The following is a 12,498-nucleotide window of genomic DNA, read 5'->3' on the forward strand; positions in this document are numbered from 1 at the left end:
CATGACATAATGAACTAGTAAATAAGTCATAGCAAAAGTGACCACCACATACTCTATCCTTTTGACCATCTCATTTCTCCTATAGTAGTAAGTCTTTTAGCTTCTAGAGAAGTGCAGTCAGTGCTATTAAGTTCTACCTACAAGTCTACAACACCAAATTATAGTAATACTCCAGATACTACCCTACAACGTTCTGGAGTGAATTGAGCATATTGTGCTTTCATTTAACATTCACCCAGTCATACGTTATGATAAGGAAGGGGCAGATTCTGAACTGACTTCAACCACAGCATCCTTCCCATCAGAAACATTTTTAGTCTCAACAGTTTTAGGTACCCATTTCAAAACTCAGTAAAAACTTATTACATTTCTGAGATCAATTTAGTCCAAGTGTACTATTATAGCAGAGTTTGAAACAAGTTGGATATTTGCAGAATAGTGTATACAGGACACGTTACAAACAAATGCATATTTATGTTTCTTTCTATATGGCAAGGTCAAAGTGTGCATTTCACAATATTTTTACAGAATTACATTCAAAATTTAATAGCTTTATTATCAATGCATGTAAATAAACTCAGCATCAGAAAATAGTTTATTATTCAAATTTTTGTACTGCTTAAGTTTAATTTCTTAATTTTAAAGAAAACGATAGACACTATAACCTGATCTCTTTCGAAAGCACTTGGGTTATAGGTTTTTTATCATTTTATATTAAGACTTCTTGCATCTATGTTTTTTGTGACATCATTAATTTTAAAGAAAATATTTAAATAAAAATCCCAATCTTCACTTATTTGTGTCATGTGACACATGTGCTTTGAAACTTCCCTCTCTAGATTTTATAACTTCAATAATACAGTTTCTGTATTATCTAACAATTTAAAAGCACAAACTATAAATAATTACAAGTAAAAATATAAAATTTTAAACTCGTATCTTATTTACCAAGATATCAATAAACTTGCCAAATAAGCCTCTCCTATCCTTCTTTGTTTTAAGACAATTATATAATTAGGCATACATAAAAAAAAAAAAAGAGCAGATTCTCTCTTGTATACATCTTACAACTTTTCATGTTTTTGGTAAAAACAGAGACAAAGTACTTAATTTGTGTTGAGCAAAGCCATTGTTCTGAGTAGACAGTCTTTATAGTATCCTGGTGGATTGTGTGTGTGTGGGGGTGGGGGGGGGGGGTAATTGGTTCTGGTTGGTGGAAAGACTGAAGGAAATGTAGTCATGATTGTTTCTCTTTAATTCCATATCATTGTTTAGTGAAGACTTTGTGTTAATGTAGAAAGATTCTTTAATCATTCTTGTTTTCCAAAATTTGCATTATTTCATGATTACAAGATAGTTCCAAAGTGGGTTGAATCAACCACTTCAAATAAGCCCTATGAGAGTAAAAGCAAATTGAAATTATACTCTTTGTTTTTTAATACGAACATAAAACAGAGTCCAGCTCTTAGTGTTCTGACATAAAAAAATTTTGGAATATCAGGGAATGAAATCATGTTTTTTGAATAACATATTTCATCTATGTTCTAAATAACAGAAATTTAAGTTCCATTATCCACCAAAAAGGTTTCATTAACAGTTGAGCTTAAAGTATATTTTAGAATTCTATATGACATAAGGGTACTTACAAATTACAAAATATTTTTGACTCAATTTTTACACACACTTCATATGGGTACCTGCAGTTATTGCAAAACAAATACCTAAGAAAATGAATACCAATAAATCAGACAATGAATTCTGTGGAAAACAAAACTTTATTTTCCTAATACACAATTACATGTTGTATTTACTGGTTGCTATTAGGTCCTCTCCTTCTTCCAAAGGTTTGAACTACATTAACAAAACGACGATTGTATTGCATGCGTCGCTTAGCTCGACCTGTTTTTGCCTTCTTTTTCTCTTGTTTCTCAACCTGATTTACATACAAAAGCAAAAGTAATGTTAATCTTAGAATAAACAGTATCCACTAATAAACAATAATAAACAGTATCCACCATTATGAATACCTCAAACAGATAACTTGTATCATTGATTTACCAGGGTTGTCCATACTTAAACTATTTGAATACAGAATAAATGTTAGGTATAACGGCCACCATACAAAGTTAATACTTTTTTCTGGGAAAAAAAAAGAAAAAAGAGAGAGAGATAAAATTCAAATATCCAACTTTGCTTGCTATGTAGGCACTTTAGTATTACATCCTGAACATACATATTTTAACTAAAGAAGACTTTAATAAGTAATAAGTGTTCTAAATAAATTCATATACTTTACTCTTTAATAATTTGCTAAACTGTGGGTGTGTAATTCATTTTAAGTAAAAAATAATAAAATGTCATATAAAAGCTTTCAATACTCTACAGTTCAAATGCACTTATTTCTTGCTCACTGATCCAGAAAACTGTTTTATCACATCTAATCATCGGTGCCGTTATGTCTGCTAAATCTATACCAACTGGTAACTATTCTATGCTAATGGTGTAATTTTAATTCCAAATCATAGTTCTTTGTCATTAAAACATATATTTGCAACTAAATTACAAATACCATTTAAATGTAAGAAAATTAACAAATATTGTGAATGATTTGAAATTGCATCAAGATTATTTGTTGTGAATCACAGCACAAGTTCTAACATAGATTTAATTATTATTAATAAACAGGCCTCCCAGTGGGCCTCTGCAAAAAAAGTTTTTTTTCTTAAAGGTGCCTTTTTTCTAAAAATGTAAATCAAATTGCAGTTCTGACAAATCAAAATACAAAGTCAAATATAATTGGACTAATAACGAATATGAATTTCTATACCCTTATGTAAAACTTCCAAGATGAAATACATTACTTTATGTGTTAGCACAAAACTTTTACTAATGAAAGTTCTGATAGTGAAATCCGATATGTTGCCTTTGATCAAAAATACCTACGAAATTGTTTATCTTCATTGGATTATTTTGGTAACATCATGACTACATATCAAACTTTTGAGGTAAACTCTTCTAGGTTTTAACTGTTTCCTTCAGTATAATCTGTGCAAAAATAATGGAAATTAAAGAAATATTGTACACGTTTTTCATGGGCTCTAAAAGTTTCACTGGGAGGCCGGAATAAATTTACTAATTAAATCTGAATCTGGCACCAGATGCTAAATGTATAATTTAAAAAACTTTAATAATTTTGCCCAACAATCAATGAACAAACCTTCTGATCAAATGCATGAAAGCACTTTTCTAATGTGATCTTTTGTTTATTCTTGTAAAACTATGGTAATTTGAAGCAATATACAATCAAAAATACATTTAATGATGTACAACTGCTAACCATCATTCATCTTTTACTTAAAAAAGAACAGGAATTGTACTGAGTGAAAATATTATAAACATTATATGAATCTCACACAGAAGAGAAGGAAATAATAGGAATGAGAGTCAAAAATAAAACTGTTTATATTAATTTTTCATGACAAAGTATGAAACCAAAAAAGATTTTATTAAAAAAAAGACTGTGGTCAAATTAGTGTTTGTGCAATACAGTAAATTTCAAAATTTTGCTGTTTGCTATTCTACTAAACTTTCTAGCACAGAAGACAGAAAATCTTCAATAAGTAACTATAAATAAACTTGGGGTATAATTTCTTTCTTTTTCAATATTTACAGACAGATAGCAAATTATAAGGAAATCCAATGAAATATTAGAAAAGATAAGAAGCCCTAAAAATATAGGGAATTGATAGTCTATTATTGAACTTTAATTATAATAAAATCCTTAAAAACTACATTTTTGTGATTAAAGTTGATAAACATTACTTCATGTATGACGTGACAAAAACCAAATATTTTAAACACTGGTCACCAGATGGTACTAACTCTGAGGTAGACAGAACCTTAGCACAACTTTACTACTTGTAAGACATTATTTTAATACAGAACTCAGCAATGGATAAAATTCTGCACTTTAAACAAGTTTATTTTAAAAACGTTTATTTTAGTTGAAACTTGCCTTAGGAGTCTGTCCTTTCACCTTACCAGCACGTGCTAGAGAGCCATGAACCTTGCCTAGAGGTTAAAGTTGTGTGATTAAATATTACAAAATATTGCAAGTTTGCACAACCTAATCTAGAATTACTAAAAAGCAAAACCAGCTTGAAAAGTGTCAAAAGAAGCCAAAACATAGATAAAAAAAATTACAAAAACAGTAATTAGAAAATCACAAAAGCATCTACTAAACCTGAATATTATTTCAGTAAACCCTAACACGAAATTTTCAGAAAAACAAACAAAAGATTTACCAGATTTTTCTTTTTCAACTATATTTTTTTTTACTTATAAATCAAGGCTTACAGTCTTAATACAGATGTGTAAACGTGTACAATCAATTTTTCTTATGTATAAAAAGTTAGTATTAGATCTTTCAAGCAATAAAGAAATAAGTACTACAACAAGCATGAACAACTTTATAGCATGATGTAAAGTCAACAAAAATGTTTAAATTGATGTTTTTTTATCCAGGTATCTAATATTAGCTTTCATGTACTGTAAGAATTTACCAACCTCCCAAGAGTCGAACAGAAACTACAACAGATGAGCCATTAACTAAACAATCTGATAACAGCTGCTCATCGTCTAAAGGGTGACCAGCATGATACAAAACTTGATCATCCGGAGAAATATTTTCCACTTGCTTTATCCATTCCTAAAGGTAAAAAACAAGCAAAACAAACATTCTGACATTTAAAAAAGCTATGAAATAATATAATCAATATCATCATGGTTGATACCCACACTTAAAAATTACTTAAGTTACTTCCTTCTGTGTGTGTGTGTATTGTTTTTTTTTTTACAGTTTGGAACTCAAATATTGTACAACATTCTAAACATTCTTCTGTGACAATATGATGGCATAATATAATAGTTTGCATTTTTTCCCAACTTTATTTATATATATTTAACTTTGGGCTATGCTGTAATGAAATTTAGACAATTATCAATTCCTAATTAATTATAAGCCAATTATTTTTAGTCTTTCCTACTATTACTTACTTCCTTCATCAACAGTCTTTGAGAACCTTTAATGCTGCCAAAGACACACAACATGCATTTGGTTTAGTAAACTGACAACCAACAATCGATTTGGTAAACTAAACCCAGCCCTATACTTAGTAGGTTGATGATTTGACATGAGAAATAGGGATACTAATCCTGAAAAATAGCGAACATTCAGCTTATTTAGCACTATCTCAGTAACAAGTTTCCTTAAATGGAGCAGAAGGTCTTCACTTCTTGCATTTTGCAAATCTGCAATTACTGTTTGCAGAAACTTTCAAGCTCTGACATATAATGTACAGTTATATAACATGGAACTTCTACAATTAAATACAGGAATGCACACTGAATTGCATGACCTAAGTAATGAAGTAAACTGTATGTCAGAAAGGTGTAAAAAAATCTAAAACGCTAGTGGTACTGATATTCATTGGCAATAAGACAGTGAAGTTAAAGAAGGTGCTCCACTGTAAAAATTTGGTAGTTATAGAGAACTGATTACATAAAACGAGTAAACTCAAACCTTTTCAATTCAAAAAGTACAGAACAGTTCTCCATAAGTTGCAAGAGACTTGTGTGAAACAGAAACTGTAAACCAACATAACAAAAATGATTTTGATCTCTCAATTCTATTTCCAATTTTATCCACAATATTTTACTGTTTCATAACTGTACATTTATGAGAAATCAGTTTTATGGATGACAAAACAATTAATTCCACACCTCATACAAGTAACCGACACAATATCAGAAATTAAATTTGATTATCTAAAAATCTGATTTCTAAAACTTGCTTGGGTACAAAGATGTTTTAAATAAAACAGATACAAGTGTATGTCCTATAAGCAAGCTCAATAATATAAAACCCACCTTTAAAACACCAACATTCTGATTTTCATGAATTTCAACATTGTGGGTTTCCTGACCAATTACGAACAACTGCATGATGCTCATTCTGTACAGAAAATAAAGAAAACCTGTGAATAAATATTTCAATGATATTAATCAAATTTTCTGAAAGTTCATAAAACATGGTAGATCTATATCGTTACCATGAAATATACATTTTCTCCTTAAAATGAATAAATTACTGAAAACACAAAAACAAATGTAATTTTTAAAACCTGAACAGACAAAGCACAAAGATTTCTGATTACTTTATAAAAATCTATATTTACTGTAAGAACATTACCAAAACTTTTCAATCCATTAAGTGGCTAATTGGCAGCTCCCTTCTGTATCAAATTCAGTTTTGCTATGAATGTATTTTGAAACAGGTATAAAAATGTTTAATTCATAATTCATTACAGATTCATGTACATTAATATGCAACAATTAAAACATTTACCCTGATTTAAAATTTTCACATTATGATGGGCTTATCATAACTAAAATACAGGAACAGAATTTCAGTTTTAATATAATGTATTATTATTGCAATCATTTAAGCTTTCATCTTGAGATATCACAAGCAAAAGATGCAACATTAATAACAATACAAAAAGGGGAATCTCAAGATTTGTTATGCTAAACAATTAAAGCCTAAATATTGGTAAATAATCAGTATTTCATTCTACAAGGATCAGTAGTTAGTTTTAGAGCTGGATGATTAGTGAGGTTGTGGATACATTGATTACATTCAACTAATCGATTATTCCCACGGTAGACTTATCTTCCTGTTTTCAGCTTTGTTTTTTTAAAGAAATTTTCAAATACAACTATTTAGGACTAAGTTACTTTTTTAATCCTAAAATGTTGTACAAGAAAATTTATTATATACACAGTATAGTATGAAACATGTAACACATAGCAAATACCATTAATATAGTTTGACAAATAATTAAGAACTTTATATGTATAATAATATATAAGCTTTTAAATGAGAAGTTGATACTGACAGAAGTTTAGAAATAACTCAAAATGATTAATACATTTAGATTTTTCAGTAGGCTGAAAGAAACCACAGAAACACAAGAGCATGCTGAAAAATCAATGAGTCAAGCAATTTAATGATTTTCTGTACTGGAAAGCAATGTATAAATAGCATATAACAGTCAGAGACTGGGCAGAACTTTGATGTGAAGAAGACGAGGAGAGATACATGCAAACAGGGTGCTGACTTAGTCTTTGACTATGACCAATTATTGAAATAGTTTTGTTTTTAGTTCCAAGAGATATGATGAGTCTGCAAAAATTATCCAATTATGTGACAGATCTACTTGTGGGTTAGATGTGTACACTACTTGGAGAATCGCAAGGACTTGGTATAAGAACCCACTTTCTGGACTAAAAGTTCAGTTGTCTGATGCTGCTGACAAGACTGTAGTTCTGCTGCTCGTATGTTGCCAGATCCGTACAACATAGAACTGATGAAAATTATAGTGCTCCAGAAGATACAAAATACTTACCCTTCAACCTTGATTTAAGCAACAATTGCTATTTCTCTCAATCGAGTAGCATAGTTATGAAACTGATGTAAAATGTATGGTGTTAAGGAAAACTCATAGATTAAAGTGTGTCTGAGCACTAAATATATGTATATATATATATATATATATACACAGCATTACACATTGTTACTGTTATTAAACCCATTTCTTATGATTTCTGACAAACACAGTTAAATAAGCAAGTTATATACCAATCAAATTTTTTTAGGTAATACTTTTGCTTTTTAAATTAAAGCAGTCTTACCCTAGGTAACACTAGTTATGTTTGTAACCTCTAACAAGTAACCAATATACTAAGTTAAAACTACACTACTGTTTAGTCCAAGCTAGGTGAACATGAACAACAGGCATCACTCTGCCTATTTATGGAAACGATGGTCACTAGGTTATGTCCTCACATTTGTGAGTTATGTACATACCATCTTGTACAGTCGTGACAATGAAAGTGGTGCTAGCTACTGGGTTGTGCATTTGAATTCAGTTGATATGTAACTGAAGATGACCCACTTTGAATTATGACAAGCCTGCTGTTCCTTACTTTGAAAGAGGGAAGATGACAGAAGAAGAAGCCAGTAGATGATACATTAAAGTAAAGTGAAACTTTTAAAATTTTGGATCTCTGCTTACCATGACGTAATGTCAAAAATGTGATGTAATTCTACTAAAGTTTGTGTAATTCTGCACATTATAGGCCTGTAGGAAAATGCTCAATGAATATTAATAGATGATCCTTCAAAGTTAGAGAAAATTAATGCTAAAAATTAATGTACAAAAGTCATGACTTGACTAAAAGTTTGAGTTTCTGTTGAAGTTTGTGGGTTTTTTTTTTACATTAAATTTTTTATGACGTACTAACTTCAGACTCCTCATTTTTAAACTACTACTAATAGGATATTCTGAAATGTTCAGTACCAGTAGTGTTGAATAAATAAAAATCCTTGATTGTCCAAACTTGGTAACCACCCTCTCTTTCTGGGCTAAATTTATCTGGATCAGTCAATTCACCAAAAAACACCCAGTCATATTTAACAATTTTTAAATTGGTTAAATATTGACAAAGTTTATCTGTGATTGTTAATCTCCCCCTGACCAATCAACTCTATAAATCAAGATGCAAGTGGGACTGCTCTTTGAGTATAAATATTAAAAATACACGTGCATTTCAGTTAGCCCTTAAATTGTAAGTGGGAGAAAAGACTTGAAGAGATCAATATATGGTCTGAGGATCGAATAAAAAAAACTTTGTATTAAATAACAACCGAATGCTAACCTAAAATTCCAAGATGCTTGAAATTTACACAAACTTAATTTACATAATTGTATACTTACTAGTCTTTCTGATTAAAATGATTTTAATAATTTCATACAGCAAAAAATTAAGCTTGTGCAGTGTATTATTTACTCTATCTTAATTTTACCACAAAAAACTCAATGAATGCCACAGTCATTTACTATAGATAATCTTTAATTTTATTTGTAGCCTGTTACACTAATACAGAAATTAACAGAGCTCATCTTAAATACCTACAATTGCTTTAAATTTCATATCTTTAAAAATTAAAGATGAAATATCTTTCGGTGTAATAATGGAATAAACTTAAATCATATTTGAAGTTTTGAATTTAATTTACTGACAATGATGGAATTATTCTTGTGTGATTTGAAGAATATTTTTACCTTCTTTTAAGAAGGAACTATCTAGAGTGAATTATTGAACCAACATCTACAATTTTGATAAAAAGGTTCCACTGTTAATGCTAGGAGACACAGAAACACCATTTTTGTTGGTAACTTTGTACATGTATACTTTTGTTATTGGTGATGGGAATTTACAGAATATACATCTCGACTCTTTTTGTGTATGCTGTTTATACCAAGTAATGAAATTTCTCCCACCTTAGCCAAGATTGTATTTTATAAATCCAGCAAAAATAAGAAATGTGAAATTAATATGTCAAATCTCCTTTCTTGTCCTTTACTTATTTAATAACGGGCACTATAAATGACCCTAAATTGGAAATAAAGGTCAAATTATTAGTCTATTTTTAATTCTTTGTCCAGTGTAGGTTTGTATTTTTGTGTTATAGCCTTTAAAATGCACAGTGTAGATTTTTCTTTTTTGATCTGGACATTGTATTTACAAATACAAAGTCCAATATTCTTACCTGTGTCAACCTTAATAACACTGCTTGAAATGAATACTCAGATTCTTACACTCACAACATTTATAGGATTCACAACATAACACAATTTTGATGGCATTCCACAAAGCCAAAAAGATGATCTTTGCATGCAAGAAATTTTGTGCTTTTTACCTAGCATTATATAAAATGCTTATTTGGAAATAATAAACAAATACTTAAGTCTTTTCACCCAAAAGAAACAAAAAATAAAATAACTTGAGTGGAAGCTATGAAAGTCACAAATATTCAATAAAGAAAGTAGTGGTTTACTGTAATTTTATTTCACAATTTAACCCAAAAGGACTTCAGGTCTATGAAATATATAAAACAGACCCGTCAGCTGTAAGTCATGTTTACATTTTACTGGCATCAGTCTACTATTGGTTTTAACTTGTACTTATGCATTTCTAACATTTTTATTGAAATTTACTTTATAAAAACTATTTGGATTCTTGCTTTAGAAAATTATTCTTGAAACGTTTTAAGCAACTTCACTATCACATTTAAGCTCTTTTAACGTATATTCATATTATTTGGATATTGTTCAGATAAAAAATTCTATAAAGTAGTTACTAATCCAAATATGTTACCTGTCCATGTTTAATAAAAATTATTTTCCTTTAATTTATTTATATTTTTAATAGATTTCTAATACACCTAACTTGTTTTAAATGAAGAATTTTTTTCTCACTAAATAGATAATGTAATCATTATGATTCTAATTCTTTTCATGAAGTTAACTTCAATTAGTTTAATTTTATCTGCTTTTCCATATTACAAGTTCTAATTAAAGGTTATTTATTATCTCAATTACCATTTGATCTCATTTATCAAAATCAGTTAAACTTCTTACTCTATCATAGAAATCTTTCAGAAGTTTGATAAGTTTGCCAATCAATCTGTTTTTTAAAATCTAGGCTCATTAATTTTGCCTTTACTGCATTTACAGTCACTAAATGTTACAGCACACTGCAAATACAATGTGAAAAATAAATTAATATGATAAATAGATAATATTTATATACCATGCTGTACTAGACATTGCCTGGAAGGACTGATACTTATAATTGCTTTATTGTTAAAGGCCTAAAAAATACCTTTTTTGAAATATTTTAAATAGTAAACATAAAAAAATATCTGTCCACACCATTCCATAAATCTTGCTTTCATCATAAGTATGGAAATCTTGGTAAAAATTACACTTAACTCTTGTCCTTAAATAATTAGTTAAATACGATTTTTGATAATCAATTTTTGGTGATTTTGTGTGAGAATTAACTATTTTCTCTCATGCTAAAACAAGAACTTTTACAACAATATTGTTGCCCTCTTTCAAATTACTAAATTGCCATGTTTTATACTCATTGTAGTAAACTGTCAGTGTAGCAACTCCTCTCCATATCATTGACATATACAATTTTGAATAAGCCACATGCATCAACCCTAACCCAACAGATAACTACTAAAATCATGCAGAGACAAGTCTCCAACCTACATCATACAAATTTAGTACCTTCAGTTTGAGAATCAAGTTCAACTCGTACTTAAAATTGTATTGTCTTAAGATACAATAAATTTATGGAGTTTTTGGTTTAAACTAGTACTAGAATGGCATGCAAAGGAGGTGGCTGTGTGTGCTCTAGCCCATAGTTTTCTACCCTTATGCTGCAAGTGCATTCTTTTCTCTCTGTCATAAAAATTGGCAACAACTATGAAAAGATACACCTGATTCCACACCCTCTTTGCTTCAAGTTATTAGGAGAAAATAGTTTAGTTTTAGATGATAAAAATGATTATAGCCCAATTTAATAGGAATAAAAGAGGGTGTTTGCTTCTCTGGTTTTTACTCGATGTGCACCACTACCAAAGGCCACAGTCCCAGTCTTTTCTAGTTCTAGCATCCCCCCCCAAAAAAACTCTTGCCTTACAGTGCTTAAAAAAGTGCTTTTTTTAAAATGAGCTCCTGTCCATCTCTCTTCATCCTTTTGTGGTTACTAATTGCATCACCTAATTAGCTTATAAGTTATATAAACTGACCGTTTATGATGAGGCGCTGTTAATGTTATTATGCGTACATGCTTAGAATAGCATTTATACTTTTATAGGCTTAGCGACGAGTGCTAAGAACTTCCAAAAAAAGGCGGATGCATAAAAATTAAGTCTTCATTAGACATTACGAAACAATCTTCCATTAGAATTCTAACTTTTTTTAAAAAACATGGCCACCTAATTTAGTTAAACAAAGTTAAATAAGAGCACACAAGAACAAAAATATATTATTACTTACTATATTGTACACTTCAGCACCAACACGTGTAACTATATCACTCAATTGGTAACGAAAGAGAGAGAAAGTACACTCGATACTGGCTTACACTATTTCCCGACAGAGAGCGTTACAAAGGAAACAGTAATTTTAATAATATATTATGCCGTTTTTAATGTCACCTCCAGTATCCTTACAGTTTGCCGTGCTTTGACTCATTCTTATTTTTGTAAATTTCATTCTGCATTGCTTAACTTCTTAAAACAATTTAAGCCCAAGTTATGGAATTATTTTTAGTTTTATAAGTAGAGTCTTTCCATCTCATATCCCCAAATGCCAACCTTGAAAGCTCTGACAGGGGCTAATGTAGCTAGTTTAGGGTTGCGAGTGTACAGACACTGCCGGTTATAGCTTGGATTATTTTGAAAGCAACTTTCTTTAATTTTAGCATTCCATTTCTCCATAACCTGTTGCTATTTAGTTTGTAAAAGCAATAAAATGAACGATCGTTTTGTGCAGTCCGTCTTTGCAACAACAAAAA

At 29.9% G+C, this 12,498-nt stretch overlaps 1 protein-coding gene across 2 annotated transcripts; it reads right to left on the reverse strand.

Annotated features, from left to right (window-relative positions):
• Positions 1-1,756: 1,756 nt before the first annotated feature.
• On the reverse strand, positions 1,757-12,072 carry LOC106475785 (ubiquitin-like protein FUBI). 2 transcript variants are annotated; one of them, XM_013936462.2, is made up of 5 exons: positions 11,979-12,072; positions 5,929-6,013; positions 4,567-4,708; positions 4,016-4,071; positions 1,757-1,933 (listed from the first exon to the last, which is right to left on the reverse strand). In XM_013936462.2, exons 2-5 carry the CDS (start codon positions 6,010-6,012, stop codon positions 1,808-1,810), a joined length of 408 nt encoding a protein of 135 aa, XP_013791916.1. In that variant the 5' UTR covers position 6,013; positions 11,979-12,072; the 3' UTR covers positions 1,757-1,807. The 2 variants fall into 2 exon arrangements, with proteins under 2 accessions (XP_013791916.1, XP_022235530.1); XM_022379822.1 differs by having other exon boundaries at positions 5,929-6,035; positions 11,979-12,046.
• Between the last annotated feature and the right edge of the window lie 426 nt (positions 12,073-12,498).

The sequence above is a fragment of the Limulus polyphemus genome, unplaced genomic scaffold (genome assembly GCF_000517525.1).
Source record: "Limulus polyphemus unplaced genomic scaffold, Limulus_polyphemus-2.1.2 Scaffold9167, whole genome shotgun sequence".
NCBI lineage: Eukaryota > Metazoa > Arthropoda > Merostomata > Xiphosura > Limulidae > Limulus > Limulus polyphemus.